Source organism: Strigops habroptila, unplaced genomic scaffold (assembly GCF_004027225.2).
Source record: "Strigops habroptila isolate Jane unplaced genomic scaffold, bStrHab1.2.pri NW_022045629.1_ctg1, whole genome shotgun sequence".
NCBI lineage: Eukaryota > Metazoa > Chordata > Aves > Psittaciformes > Psittacidae > Strigops > Strigops habroptila.
The window spans coordinates 320469-335486 of record NW_022651106.1 but is presented as its reverse complement, the minus strand read 5'-3'; the positions used below and the strand labels follow the sequence as shown (position 1 = coordinate 335486).

The following is a 15018-nucleotide window of genomic DNA, read 5'->3' as shown; positions in this document are numbered from 1 at the left end:
TAGAGACCCCACAGAGACCCACAGAGACCTAAGAGGCCCCACAGAATCCACAGAAACCCACAGAGACCCCACAGACACCCCACAGAGACCCACAGAGCCCATAGACACCCCACAGAGCCCCCCAGAGCCCCATAGAGACCCCAAAGAGCCCCATAGAGACCCAGAGAGCACCATAGAGACCACATAGTGCCCCCATAGAGACCCACAGAGACCCCACAGAGACCCATAGAGACCACAGAGACCCATAGAGAGACCCATAGAGTCCCATAGAGACCCACAGAGACCCATAGAAAGACCCATACAGACCGATACAGCCCCATAGAGAGACCCATAAAGACCCCATAGAGCCCCACAGCAGCCCCACAGAGAGCCCCATAACCAGCCCCACAGCGCCCCCCCCAGCACCCTCCCCCCCGGCGCCGCCATGACCGTGACGTCACTTCCTGCCCCCCGCGCCCTCCCGTGATGCCCCGCGGAGCCCACAGCGAGTACGAGGCCGCCCCCCCCCCCGGCTGCGGGGCCGAGGAGCAGGAGGAGGAGAAGGGGGAGGACAAGATGGCGGCCGCCATCAGGGTACCGGCCCCAGCCAAGATGGCGGCCGCCAGTGGGGGGCATAGGCGTAACCAAGATGGCGGCCGCTGGGGAGGAGGTAGACCCAGCCAAGATGGCCACCACCATGGAGCGCCAACCCCCGATCAAGATGGCGGCCATCATGGAGAGAGACCCCCAGCCAAGATGGCAGCCATCATGCGGGGTGTAGACGCGCCGAAGATGGCTGCCGTGGGGTGCTCAGGCCCATCCAAGATGGCCGCCCCCATGGAGATCCCGCCCGCAATCAAGATGGCGGCCAACGTATGGTATGGGGAGGCGGCCAAGATGGCGGCTACCATGGAGCTCCAGCCCCCAATCAAGATGGCCGCCACCATGGAGATGGGACCCCTGGCCAAGATGGCGACCATCCTGGGGGACTCAGCCCCGTCCAAGATTGGCGGCCCCCATCGATGGTGGAGACCCGCCCAAAATGGCCGTCACGTGGTGTACACTGGCACCCAAGATGGCCGCCACCATGGACGGGGGAGATACGTCCAATATGGCCGCGATGGGGAAGGAAGAGCTGCCCCCTCGCAAGATGGCGGTCTCCATGGGAGATGCAGACCCCTCCAAGGTGGCCGCCCCCGTGGAGATACTACCCCCAGTCCCAAGCAACATGGTGGCCTCCATGGTGTGCGCAGACGTGCTCAAGATGGCGGCCTCCACGGAGGCACCGTCACCAGATATGGCGGCCTCCATGGAGACATCCCCACCCAACATGGCCGCTGCCATTGACACAGCCCCACCCAACATGGCGGCTTTATCGGAGGGCAAAGACCCAGCCAAGATGGCGGCCCCCATGGAGGCACCACCAGGCAAGACGGAGGCCACCCCTGGAGACACAGACCCACCTAAGATGGCGGCCACCCTGGGGATAGAGGCCACAGCCAAGATGGCGGCCATCATAAGGGGTGTAGGTGCGCCTCCACACAAGATGGAGGCCACCATGGAGGTCGAAGACCCACCCAAGATGGCCGCTATAGGGTGCTCACCCCCTCCCAATATGGCTGCCCCCATTGAGAGCCCGTCCCAGAGCATGGCGGCCTTCATGGGGGATGCAGACCCACCCAAGACGGCCACCACCACAGAGATACCACCCCCAGCCAACATGGCAGCCTCCATGGAGGAACCACCACACACCATGGCGGCCGCCATGGAGGTCAGGGACCCACCCAAGATGGCCGCCATGGTGTGTTTCTCCCCTCCCAAGGTGGTGGCCTCCATGGAGACACCCCCACTCAAAATGGCAGCTTTGTCTGAGTGCGAAGACCCACCCATCACGGCGGCCTCCATGGAGACACCATCGCCCAACATGGCGGCTGCCATGGGCTGCGCTGACCAACCCAAGATGGCGGCCCCCAATGAAACGCCCCCACTCAAAACGGTGTCTTTATTGGAGTACGAATACCTCCCCCAAGATGGCGGCCCCCATGGAGCCACCCAGCATGGCGCCCTCCACAGAGCCCGCGGCTTGCTCCAAGATGGCCGCCTCCTCCTCCACCGTCTCGCCCAAGATGGCGGCGCCCACGCTCCCGCCGCCCAACACGGCGCCTGCCATCGCCCCCTTGAGGCGGAGCCTGCGCCGGAGCGCGGCGACGGCGGCCGCTGATTGGTCAGGGCGCGGGGGGCGGAGCCGGCGCGGGGTCAGCGCGCAGCAGGAGGCGCGCAGGGGCCAGCGCGGAGCCCGGGGGGCGGCGCCCGTTGATGACGAGTGAGAGCGGCGACGGAACCCGCACCCCCGCGAAGGAGAACGTCTGCGGGGGGGAATGAGGGGGGGAAGCACCAGTTCAGACCAGTATAAACCAGTACGGACCCACAGAGCCCCCCCACAGCCGCCATCGCCCCCCCTGACCTGTCCATGGTGCTGGTGCACGTGGTGCTTGAGGCAGGGCCGCGGCACGGCCACCGCGTCACCCACGGCCACGCCCCAATCAGGAGCCGCGTTGTAGACGGTGAGCGCGGCCACGCCCCCGGCGCCGTCAGCCAATCCCACGGCGCTGCGGGGGTGACGTCAGCGACTCGCTTATCCCCGCCCCTGCGGGGGGGCGGGGCTAAGAGGTCACGTGGGGAAAAGGAGGTGGGCGGGACTCACTATGGGACACGCCCCTCCGGGGAGCACGTGAACAGGACGCGGCCAATCAGAGCGCGGCGGGGGTTGGGCCCGGGGCGGAGCTCGCTCAGGGGGGCGGGGCTGAGCGCGGGGAGGGGCGGGGAGCAGGGGGGGGGCTCCGCGGGCTCCGCGCGGCTCCGGCGGCGCTTCCCGCGGGGGGGCGGCTGCGGCGGGAACGGCAGCGACAGACTGACCCCCCCCGGCCCCACAAGTGACCCCAGTGACCCCCCTCCGCCCCACAAGTGACCCCAGTGACCCCCCTCAGCCACATAAGTGACCCCCCCCGCCCCACAAGTGACCCCAGTGACCCGCCTCAGCCACATAAGTGACCCCCCCCGCCCCACAAGTGACCCCAGTGACCCCGCCTCGGCCCCACAAGTGACCCCAGTGACCCCCCTCCGCCCCATAAGTGACCCCATTGACCCCTATGTGCCCCCATTGACCCTCCCCAGCCCCACAAGTAACCCCACTCACCCCCAAGTGCCACCACTGACCCCCCAAGTGACCCCATTACCCCCCCCGGCCCCACAAGTGACCCCAGTGACCCCCCCTCAGCCCCACAAGTGACCCCATTGACTCCCAAGTGCCACCACTGACCCCCCTCAACCCCACAACTGACCCCACTGACCCCCCCTCAGCCCGACAAGTGACCCCTCAGCCCCACAAGTCACCCCATTGACCCCCAAGCACCACCACTGACCCCCCCCAAGTGACCCCACTGACCCCCCTCAGCCTCATAAGTTACCCCCCTCAACCCCACAAATGACCCCATTGACCCCCGTAAGCCCCACAAGTGGCCCCACAAGTGACCCCACTGACCCCTTCAGCCCTACAAATGACCTCCCTCAGCCCCACAAGTGACTCCTCAGCCCCCCATGTGTCCCCATTGCCCCCCCCAGCCCCCTCGGTGCCCCCATTCACCCCACATGTGACCCTCCAATGACCCTAACTGAACCCCAAGTGCCTCCCAAACACCCCCATTGACCCTCCCCAGCCCCCCAAGTGCCCCTATTGACCCCCAAGTGCCCCCCAAGTGACTCCATTGCACCTACTCAGGCCCCCCACTGACCACTCAAGTGACACCATTGACCCCCCCGAGCCCCCCAAGTGACCCCATTGACCCCCCTCAGCCCCACAAGTGACCCCACTGACCCCCCTCAGCCTCACAAGTGCCCCCATTGACCCCCAAGTGCCCACCAAGTGCCGCCTCAGCCCCACAAGTGCCCCCATTGACCCCCCCTCAGCCCCCAAGTAACCCCATTGACACCCCATTGACCCCCAAGTGCCCGCATTGCCCCCCTCAGCCCCACAAGTGCCCCCATTGACCCCCATTGCCCCCCCCCAGCCCCCTAGGTGCTCCCCATTCACCCCATATGTGACCCCCCAATGACCCTAGTTGAACCCTGAACACCCCCATTGGCCCTCCCCAGCCCCCCAAGTGACCCCATTGCCCCCCCCCCCCACTCCCCCGCGGCGTGACCCCCAGGCGCCCCCTCACCCGATTGGCCAGCGCTGCGCAGAGGCGGGACAGGAAGTCGAGCAGGTGGGCGTGGCGCCGCCGAGGCTCCGCCCACCCCGGCGCGAGCGCCGCCGCCCGGCTCAGCCCCTCCAGCGCCGCCCCGAAGCGCTCCTCGTACTGCAGCAGCTGCAACGGCGCCTCCCATTGGCTGCCGCGCCCGCGCGCCGCGCCCTCATTGGCTGCCGGCCCCGCCTGCCCTCCCCTCTCCCCCGCGAGGGGCAGGGCGGCCGTAACGGCGCCTCCCATTGGCTGCCGAACCCTCCCTCCCTCCCCGCTCCCGCACTATGGCGCCCCCTACAGGCGCAAGCGCGCGCAGCAGCTGGGAAAGTGCTTCCCATTGGCTGCCGTGCCCGGGGGCTGCGCCCTGATTGGCTGCCTGCCCCCCCCCCCCCCAGCGCTGGACACGCCCCCAGCGCCGGCCACGCCCCCCACGCTACAAGAAACGGCCCCATTGGAGGGTGGGGCGGTGGCCACGCCCCCCCCGGGCTCTTAGGCCCTATAGGAGGGGTCAGCGACTGGCCACGCCCCCTTCGCGCTTTGCCACGCCCCCAAATGGGGTTCTTGGACCCTATTGGACGGCCCAAGCATCGTAGCCCCGCCCCCGGGGCCCCATTGGCTGACTCACAGTGGCGCGGTTGAGGTGCAGGTCCGGGTTATTGGCTGCTTCTGGGTCCACGCGTTCCTGTGGGGCCCGGCCATTGGCTGGGAGCGTCCGATAGCAACACCCCCCTGCCCCATAGCGGCACCCCATGGGGATCCCCTTCCCCATAGCGGCACCCCATGGGGACCCTCTGCCCCATAGCAACACCCCATAGGGACCCCCTGCCCCATAGCGACACACAGTAGGGACCCTCTGCCGCATAGAGACACCCCATAGGAATCCCCTTGCCCCATAGCGACACCCCATAGAGACCCTCTGCCCCATAACGACACCCCATAGGAACTCCTGCCCCATAGTGACTCCCCATAGGGATCCCCTGCTCCATAGTGACACCCTATAGGAACACACCTGCCCCATAGAGACACCCTATAGGGATCCCCTGCCCCATAGCGACACCCCATAGGAACACCCCTGCCCCATAGAGACACCCCACAGGGACGCCCTGCCCCATAGCAGCACCCCATAGGGACACTCTGCCCCACAGTGACACCCCATAGAGACCTCCTGCCCCATAGCCCTGCTCCAGAGACCCAGAGGTATCCCCCGCCCCATAGCAAACCCCAGAACCCTGCTCCATCACACCCCCAACCACAGCACTAGAGACCCCCCAGTCCCATAGCCCTGCCCCATAGCGCCTCCCCCACCCCATAGGGACCTCCCAGCCCCATACGGACCCCCCTGCCCCACATACGGCCTGTGCGTAGGCGCCCAGGGCCCGACGCGCGGCCTCGGGGCTCTGCCCCCCAGCGAAGAACAGCGACACGTAGGCATTGCCCAGCACATCTGGGGGCACACAGACCCATAGCGACCCATAGCGACCCATAGCGGTGCCCCCCTAGAACCTTGCAGCCCCATAGAGCCACCAAAGAACTCCCCAAACCGCCCTTTTATCCCCCTATATCCCTCCCTTAGACCCCCCTCAGCCCCATAGAACCCCCCCAAAACCCCTTTAATCCCCCCAAAACCCCCTTTAAACCCCCCTATATCCCCACAGAACCTCTCCAAGCCCCATAGATCCCCCATATCTCCCCCCAAACCCCTTATATCCCACCCTTAGACTCCCCTCAGCCCCATAGAACCCCCCAAAACCCCCTTTTATCCCCCCCATACCCCCACAGAACTCCTCCAAACCCCATAGATCCCCCCCAAAACCCCCTATATGTTCATATCCCCCTATATCCCTCTCTTAGAGCCCCCTCAGCCCCATAGAAGCCACCCAAAACCCCCTTTTATCCCCCAAACCCCCCTTAAACCCTCCTACATCCCCACAGAACCCCTCCAAACCCCATAGATCCCCCATATCTCCCCCCAAACCCACCCAAAACCCCCTTTTATCCCCCCAAAACTCCCTTTAATCCCCCCAAAAACCCCCTTTAATCCCCCAAAACCCCCTTTATCCCTCCCTCAGACCCCCCCCAGCCCCATAGAACCCCCCCAAAACCCTTTTAACCTCTTTAAACCCCCTTTAATCCCCCCAAAACCAGCTTTAATCCCCCCAAAACCTCCCTTTATCCCTCGCTCAGACCCCCCCCAGCCCCATAGAACCCCCCCAAAACCCTTTTAACCTCTTTAAACTCCCTTTAATCCCCCCAAAACCCCCTTTAATCCCCCAAAACCCCCTTTATAACTCCCTCAGACGCCCCTCAGCCCCATAGAACCCCCCCAAAACCCCCTTTAACCCCTTTAAACCCCCTTTATCCCTCTCTCAGACCCCCCCCCAGCCCCATAGATGCCCCCCCCAGCTCACACCAGGAGGCCCCGTCGCGGGGGTCGCAGCGGACGGCGGCCTCGGCCTGGGCCAGGCTCTCGCGCAGGGCCCCCCCCCGCGCCGCCGGCCCTCAGCACCACGGACAGCAGCCGGTGCGCCCGAGGCTCCGCCCCCTGCGCGCAGCGCCGCGCAGGAGCCAATGGGAAGGGAGGGGGGGAGAGGAGGGGCGGGGCTTAAACAGGGCCGGAGCCAATGGGAGGGGATGCGGGCGGGGCTAAAGGGGAGGTGAAGGAAAGCCCCCTCCATACCCCCCCCCCCCCAGCACCCAATTGCTCCCTATGGACCCCCCATAACCCCCCCCCATGTACCCCCATAACCCCCCCAAACACCCCAGTATCCCCCCATAAACCCCATCAACCCCCCTATATACCCCCATACACCCTAAATCCCCCCCCAAACACTCCTATATTCCCCCTCAACCCCCATATAACACTCTATATACCCCTGTATACCCCTAAATCACCCCATATAGCCCCTAACTCCCCAAAATCCCTCTCTAACCCCCCCAAATCCCCCTCTAACCCCCCAAACCCCCCTATAAACCCCCATAACCCTCCTGTGGCCTCCCCATATACCCCCAAATCCCCTCCCAACACCCCTAAATTCCCTTCGACTCCCCTCTAACCCCCCCAAATCCCCTCCCAACACCCCTAAATTCCCTTCGACTCCCCTCTAACCCCTCCAAACCCCTCTTAAACCCCCCCAAATCCCACTCAAACCCCCCCCCGAATCCCCCCCATCCAGCACTCACATGTGCCAGCGCTCCCATGAAACAAGCCCTGGCTCCTTCCAGGTCCCCCTGGCCCCATTTGAGCTCTCCCAAGCGGATCCAAGCGGACGCTAAACCCGGATCGAGCTTGACCGCCCGGCTCAGGGTCTGTTCCACTTGGGGGGCAGCAGTGGGGCAGACCCCTAAAGCTTCCGCCCGCAGCACCAGAGCACGGCCACGGCCCTGTTGGGACACTGGGCAAGACCCCCAAGGTCACCTCCTGCCCCACAGATGCCAACTCAATGGGGGTTGACCTGATGCCCCACTGGAGTCAATGGAGCCCGAAGGGTGTCTATGGACCCTAATGGGGGTTTATCTGTTGTCCCATGTGGTCTATGGACCCTAGTTGGGGTTGACTTGATGTCCAACGGCTTGACCCCAATGGGAGCGCCCTAATGGGGTTGACCTGATGTCCCATTGGCGTCAATGCACAATGGGGTTGACCTGGTGTCCCATTGGAGTCAATGGAGCCCAATGGGTTGACCTGATGTCCCATTGGCATCGCAGCCCAATGGGGCTGACCTGGTGTCCCATTGGAGTCAATGGAGCCCAATGGGTTGACCTGGTGTCCCATTGGCGTCAATGGCGCACAATGGGGTTGACCTGATGGCTCATTGGCGGGTCTCCACACAAGGGGGTTGACCTGATATCCCATTGGCTTCGCAGCCCAATGGGGTTGACCTGGTGTCCCATTGGAGTCAATGGAGCCCAATGGGTTGACCTGGTGTCCCATTGGCGTCAATGGCGCACAATGGGGTTGACCTGATGGCTCATTGGCGGGTCTCCACACAAGGGGGTTGACCTGATATCCCATTGGCTTCGCAGCCCAATGGGGTTGACCTGGTGTCCCATTGGTGTCAGCCCAATTGGGGTTGACCTGGTGTCCCATTTGAGTCAATGGAGCCCAATGTGGTTGACCTGGTGTCCCATTGGAGAAGAGCTCGATGGGATTGGCCAGGTGCCCCATTGGAGTCGCAGTCCGATGGGGTTGACCTGGTGTCCCATTGGAGTCAATGGAGCCCAATGGGGTTGACCTGATGTCCCATTGGCATCGCAGCCCAATGGGGCTGACCTGGTGTGCCATTGGAGTCAATGGAGCCCAATGGGGTTGACCTGGTGTCCCATTGGCGTCAATGGCGCACAATGGGGTTGACCTGATGTCTCATTGGAGGTTCTCCCCACAAGGGGGTTGACCTGGTGTCCCATTGGCTTCGCAGCCCAATGGGGTTGACCTGGTGTCCCATTGGAGTCAATGGAGCCCAATTGGGTTGACCTGATGTCCCACTGGCATCGCAGCCCAATGGGGCTGACTTGGTGTCCCATTGGAGTCAATGGAGCCCAATGGCGTTGACCTGGTGTCCCATTGGAGTCAATGGAGCCCAATGGGTTGACCTGATGTCCCATTGGCATCGCAGCCCAATGGGGCTGACCTGGTGTCCCATTGGAGTCAATGGAGCCCAATGGGGTTGACCTGTTGTCCCATTAGTCAGTCCCCCAATGGGGTTGACCTGATGTCCCATAGATTTTCCCAACAGGGTTGACTTGATGTCCCAGTAGAGTCAATGGAGCCCAACGGTGTTGACCGGATGTCCCATTGGAGTCCATGGAGCCCAATGGGGCTGCCCCCCACGTACCGTGCACCTCCTCCATCAAGCGAAGCGTCTTCTCCATCTCCTGCTCCAACGTGGCCTCGTGGTCACCTTTAGTGTCACTTTTAGGCTCCCCTTTCGGGTCATTGGGGTCACCCTTGGGGTCAGAGGTCAAGGGCAGGCGGTCCCGGAAGCGGTGCAGCTCCGTCACCAGCTCCTATGGGGGGGGAAAGGGGGGTTAAAGGGGGATTTAAGGGGAGAAACCCCCATTTCCTGCCCCATAAAGGCCACAGGACACCCCTAAAGGTGAGCCAGATATCGGGGACTCCCTTTAAACCCCTGAATAGGGACATGGGGCACCCCAAGGCCACCAAACAGGACCCAGGACCCCCCTAAACGTGGCTCAAGACCCCCATAAAGACACTCAGGGCCCCAACGAGGACCCAGACCTGCTCGTGACACCCCTAAAGGGGACCCAGACCCCATCTTCCCCCCAAAAATGGACCCAGAACCCCCCTAAGTGAGACCCAGACCCCCAAAAAGGGATCTGGGACCCCTATGAAGCCCCAAGAGGGACCCAGGGCCCCCTAAGTGAGACCCAGACCCTCCAAAAGGGATCCACGACCCCCACGTACCCCCAATGGGGACCCAGGACCCCCCAAAAGGGACCCAGGGCCCCCCTAAGTGAGACCCAGACCCCCAAAAAGGGATCTGGGACCCCCACGAATCCCCAAGAGGGACCCAGGATCCCCCTAAGTGAGACCCAGACCCCAAAAAGGGATCTGGGACCCCTATGAAGCCCCAAGAGGGACCCAGGACCCCCCAAAAGGGACCCAAGACCCCCATGCACCCCCAAGAGGGACCCAGAGCCCCCCAAAGAGTGACTCAGACCCCACATTTCCCCCCAAACAGGACCCAGGACCCCCATGAACCCCCAAAGGAGACCCAATCCCTCCCTGTGCCACCTCTAAAGGTACTCGGGGCACCCCCAGCCCCTCAAAGGGGTCCCAGACCCCCATATGACACTGAGGACCCCTCACTGGGACCCAGATCCCCCCATTCCCCCCACCATTGGGACCCATTCCCCCCCCCAAGGGACCCAAACCCCTCCATACCCCCCCTCAAAAGGGGGCCCCAGCCCCCTCCCCCTTCACCTCCAGCCTCTTCAGCGCCTCCTCGTCACCGTCCCCCTCCTCAGCGCCGGCCTCGGACCCCTCAGCGCCGGCCTCGGACCCCTCAGCCCCGGCCTCAGCCTCCGTCCCCTCCGCCGCCGCCGCCGCCGCCATGACAGCCCGAGCACCGCCCCTTTCCCTTCCCTCCCTCAGCGCCGCCGCAGCGCCCCCCAGCGGGCGGGCGGACTGGCGCATGCGCAGAGGCACGGCCTGGCTGCCCACAAGCAACACGGCGGAGGAGCGCACACACCCCCCGGGATCTGCGCATGCGCGGGGGCTGCCAGCCAATGGCGAGCGCGGGTTCGCCTGAGCGGGCCACGCCCCCCTCAGACGAGCGGCGGCCGCGGCGACGGCAACAGCTCCCGGGGCAAAGCGGCACCGGCCCTTGCCCGCTTTGTTTCCCGCTTTTGAGTTAGTTTTCCCCCATTTCGCCTCCATTCCCCCTTTCTTAACACATTTCCTTTTTATTCCCCCCCTTTTCGCCTTCTCCCCTCCCTTTAAAACCACTTTTCCCTTTTTTCCCCTTTAAAACTGTTCAATCTACTCTTTTTAAATCGTAATTTTTTCCTCCCTTTCTTAACTCTATTTCACTTTTATCCCCTTGTTTAAACCCCTTTTAACCCGTTTTTCTCTTCAGTCCCTTTACTTTTATTTAAAATGAATTTAAACTCGTTTCACCTTTATTCCCCCCTTTACCCCATTTAATCCCTTTTTAACCCCGTTTCTCTTTCATTCCTACTTTTTAAACCCATCCCCCCCCCTTAAGTTGCCCTTTATTCCTTTTTTAATCCTTTTCCCCTTTATTTACTCTTAATTCCCTTTATTGCCCTTTTTTAACCCACTCTTAAACAATTTCAAACCAAATTTAAACCCATTTTCCACCTTTTAAAGCTCTTCTAAGTGATTCTAAACCTCTTTTTACCTCAGAACCCGCCTCGGGTTTTAAGCACTTTTGGTTTAACCGTTTTTCCCCTCCACAAACCAGCCAAAAAATGCAACTAAACAATTAATCATTTCATATTTAATTAAACATTATTAACGTTAATAATCAAACGTCTTTTCCATAAAACAAACCGATAATGAATTAAAAGGTTGATAATTTGACCGTTTAAAGGGTTAAATGGGGGGGGTGGGTGTTGATTGAGACCCCATTGTAATAAAATCGTAATAAATTACAACCCCACCGCATAAATTATAACATTTATGAGGTAAAAAAGTACAAAATAAACATTTAGAAGCGTTTAAAAGTAGAAATTAAACGATTACAGGTGGAGAAATTGCACTTTTCCATCGCGTCGCTGCTGCGTCCTGAGCGGAAAAGGGATAAAGAGCAGAAAAGAGACATAAAAACAAGAAATTAAATTAATTTACATTAAATAAAGGTTACAAATAAGAAATTAAATTAATTACATCAAATAAAGGTTAAAAATTATTTAAGCGTTTAAAAGAAGTCGGAGTTTAAAAGGGTTTAGAAGGGGGAGGTGCGGAAGTAAAAGTGAGGTACAAACCACCCGACCTGTGGTAAAAACCCACAGAAATCCATTTAAAAACATATAAAATAATTAAACAAACAAAAATAAGTCGACAAATTGAAAATAAAGGTTATAAAAAAGGGGTTTAGTGGAGCAAAAAGGGGAAATACCGCATGGGGGGGGAGGGAGAGACAAAACTGAGGTGAAAAAGCTCCGGATTGCGGTAAAAATAGACATAATATTGTTTAAAAACGTCAAAACTAATTAATCCAACTAAATATTAAATAAAAAATTAAACATAATGATGGAAAAAAGGGGTTTAGAGGGGGAAGGGCCACACGCTCCGGCTTAAAACTGAGGTAAAAATCCCAAATGGACACAAAACCCGACAGAAACGCGTTAAAAGGATGAGAACGAATCAATAAAACTAAAATCTAATGAAAAATAGAAAATAAAGATGGGAAAAGGGGGGTTATGGAGCTAAAAAGGAGCAGAAGGGGGTAAGCGCCACGGGGGGAGGGAAGGCAAAAATGAGGTAAAAAAACCCGGATTGTGGTAAAAAACCACAGAAGCACATTAAAAAAGACGAAAGTTCAATAAAACCGTTAAAAAGACACTGAAAATACAAAGGAAAGGGTATAAAAAGGAGGGTTATGGAGACAAATGGGGAGGTGCGGGGGGGGGGGGGGGGGAGGAGGCAAAACTGAGGTAAAAAATCCCCGGATGCAGAAAATCCCGACGGAACCTCATGAAAAACGACTCCAAACGATGAATAAACCTAATAAATGAATTAAAATATAGCCTAAATTGATGGAAAAAGGGGCTTACGGAGACAAAGAGCGAAGAGACACGTGGAGGGGGGGGTTGAAACACAAAACCGAGGTAAAAAGTCCCCGGATGGACACAAAACCCACCAGAAACTACCTAAAAAAGATTAATACCGCTATAAAATATATAAAAACAGAAAAGAAGGATGGCACAAAAGGGGAGTTATGGAGGAAACGGGTTTAGAAGGGGGAGTTGCGATGGGGGGGGGGAGGAAACGGAGGTAAAAAATCCCCGGATGGAGACAAAACGCGACCAAAATTCATTCAAACCGACCCAAATCGCTTTATAAAACTAAAGATTGATTAAAAATAAAGCAAAAAAAAAAGGTGGTTTATGGAGCACGGACACCCCCCCACACAAACACCCGTTCTCGGACGCGCAACGGGGACCCCCTTAACCCGCCCCCCGCCGCCGGTCCTGTGCGACCCCCCAAACTCCGACGGAGCCACAAAGCGCTGCTTCTGCTCGCCGGGTGAAAAAAGAGCCGCGGGCGCTGCTCTGCGACGCCGCTAAAACCCCGCTCGCCCGAGGCTGGCGGCGGCGGGGGGAACGCGGGTCGGGAACCCAGTTATGAGGGGGTGAGTAGTTGCTCTCACCGCAACGATCCGCTCGCCGCGCCGCCCGCCGCAAAATGACCTTTTCCCGCCACCGCCCAACCACCCCCTTCCGCCGCGAGGCCACGCCCCCGCCGCGCTCCCATTGGCTGAGGCGCGCCCGAGGGGCGTGGCCTCGGCCGCAATGCGAGTAAAGCGCTGAGGGGGAACGCAAGGGAGGAGGTGGGCGGTGCGTCGCTTCCTTATAAGGAGAGGGATGCAAACGAGGTGGGAGGGAGGCGGGGCGTCGCTTCCTAATAAGGTATAAAGAGGCGGAGACTTGGTGGAGGGGGTGGAGACTTTATTAAGGGGGCGGGGCCAGCTCAGTCTCGCCACGTGACCTCCACCTCGTCTGTCCGGTACCTGGAGGGGGGGGGGAACAGGTCAGAGGTTAACGCCCAGCCCCACAGATGGGGGTCCTGCCCCATAGATGAGGGTCCCAGACCCATATATGTGTCCCCCAGCCCCTTGGATGGGGTCCCGGCCCCAGAGATATGGGTCCCATGCTTATATATGTGTGCTTCAGTTCCATATATGTGGGTCCCAGCCCCTATATGTGGGTCTTAGCCCCTATATGTCGGTCCCCATCCCACCCCACCCCATAAACGTGGCTCCCAGCGCTATATATGTGGGTCCCAGCCCCATAGCTGTGGGTAGGGGTCGCTTGGCCCCGCCCTCACCTCTGCGTGATCCCTGATTGGTCGAGCTCGGTCACCTGACCCACCCTCAGCATCTCCCAGCCCGCCTGAGCGATCATGGCCCCATTGTCGATGCAGTACCTGGGGGGGACACACGGATCTATGGGGCTGAGCCCCACAGATGGGGGTCTGACCCACATATGTAGGTCCCAGGCCTAGAGTTTGGGTCCCACCTTTATATGTGGGTCCCAGCCCCCAATATGTGGGCCCCTGCCCCCTATATGTGGGTCCCCACCTCTCATCCGTGGGGCAGAGCGTGACCCCCCGAGCACTGCACATTGTCTGCAGCATCTCCTGCAGCCGCTGGTTACCTGCAAAGGGGTCAGGGCCAAAACGTGTGGGTCCTGCCCCATAGATGGGGCTCCCACCCCCTATATGGGGCTCTCAGCCCCATATGTAGGACTCCCAGCTCACATATATGGCTCTCAGACTCATATATAGATCTATAGACGGGGCTCCCACCCTCTATATATGGGTCCCAGCCCCATAGATTGAGGTCCCAATCCCTCCTCCATAAGCCACACTCCCTCGAAGTCCCCCCCAGCCCCATATACATGGGTCCCAGCCCCATAGATGGGGCTCCCACCCCCTATATATGGGTCCCAGCCCCACAGATTGAGCTCCCAATCCCCCCTCCATGAGCCCCACTCCCTCTGGGTCCCCCCCAGCCCCATATATATGGGTCCCAGCCCCACAGATGCAGCTCCCACCCCTTCTTCCTCCCTCCCTCCACCGCCCGCCCCGAGGCCACGCCCCCTCCTCGTTCCCGCCACTCCCAGGCCCCGCCCCCTCCTCGTTCCCGCCACTCCCAAGCCCCGCCCCCTCCTCGTTCCCGCCCCGCCCAGGCCCCGCCCCCTGACGCACAGGCCACGCCCCCCACGAGCAGCAGGTGCGGGGCGCGGGTGAGCGCGAGCGCCCTCTCGGTGACCTCGGCCAGCATGGCGAACGCCGTCTCCTGCAGGGGGCGCCACGCACGGCCCGTCACCCCCCGAACCCCCTCCTGCTCCCCAAAACCCCTTCATACACCCCAAAAACCCCTTCATACATCCCAAAAACCCCTTAATACACCCCAAAAACCCGTTCATACACCCCAAAAAACCCTTAATACACCCCAAAACCCCTTCATACATCCCAAAAACCCCTTAATACACCCCAAAAACCCGTTCATACACCCCAAAAACCCCTTCATACACCCCAAAACCCCTTAATACACCCCAAAAAACCCTTAATACACCCCAAAACCCCTTC

The 15018-nt window shown here is 60.0% G+C and overlaps 2 protein-coding genes and 1 long non-coding RNA gene across 3 annotated transcripts; all 3 read right to left on the bottom strand.

Annotated features, from left to right (window-relative positions):
* Nucleotides 1-1967: 1967 nt before the first annotated feature.
* TTC5 (tetratricopeptide repeat domain 5) lies at nucleotides 1968-10299 on the bottom strand. The gene is given in 11 exon segments (XM_030475093.1): nucleotides 1968-2345; nucleotides 2444-2588; nucleotides 2684-2865; nucleotides 4200-4346; nucleotides 4846-4902; nucleotides 5573-5664; nucleotides 6629-6683; nucleotides 6685-6762; nucleotides 7401-7612; nucleotides 9053-9224; nucleotides 10162-10299. Coding segments are annotated over 11 exon segments (1413 nt in total). The 5' UTR covers nucleotides 10294-10299; the 3' UTR covers nucleotides 1968-2204.
* Nucleotides 10300-11178: 879 nt separating this feature from the next.
* LOC115603316 lies at nucleotides 11179-13134 on the bottom strand. Its single transcript, XR_003989851.1, has 2 exons — nucleotides 13076-13134; nucleotides 11179-11487 (listed from the first exon to the last, which is right to left on the bottom strand). It is a non-coding gene; the product is annotated as an uncharacterized LOC115603316 (long non-coding RNA).
* A 222-nt stretch (nucleotides 13135-13356) lies between these two features.
* Nucleotides 13357-14734, bottom strand: OSGEP (O-sialoglycoprotein endopeptidase). The gene is made up of 4 exons (XM_030475092.1): nucleotides 14635-14734; nucleotides 14006-14081; nucleotides 13753-13851; nucleotides 13357-13435 (listed from the first exon to the last, which is right to left on the bottom strand). Exons 1-4 carry the CDS (start codon nucleotides 14708-14710, stop codon nucleotides 13396-13398), a joined length of 291 nt encoding a protein of 96 aa, XP_030330952.1. The 5' UTR covers nucleotides 14711-14734; the 3' UTR covers nucleotides 13357-13395.
* Between the last annotated feature and the right edge of the window lie 284 nt (nucleotides 14735-15018).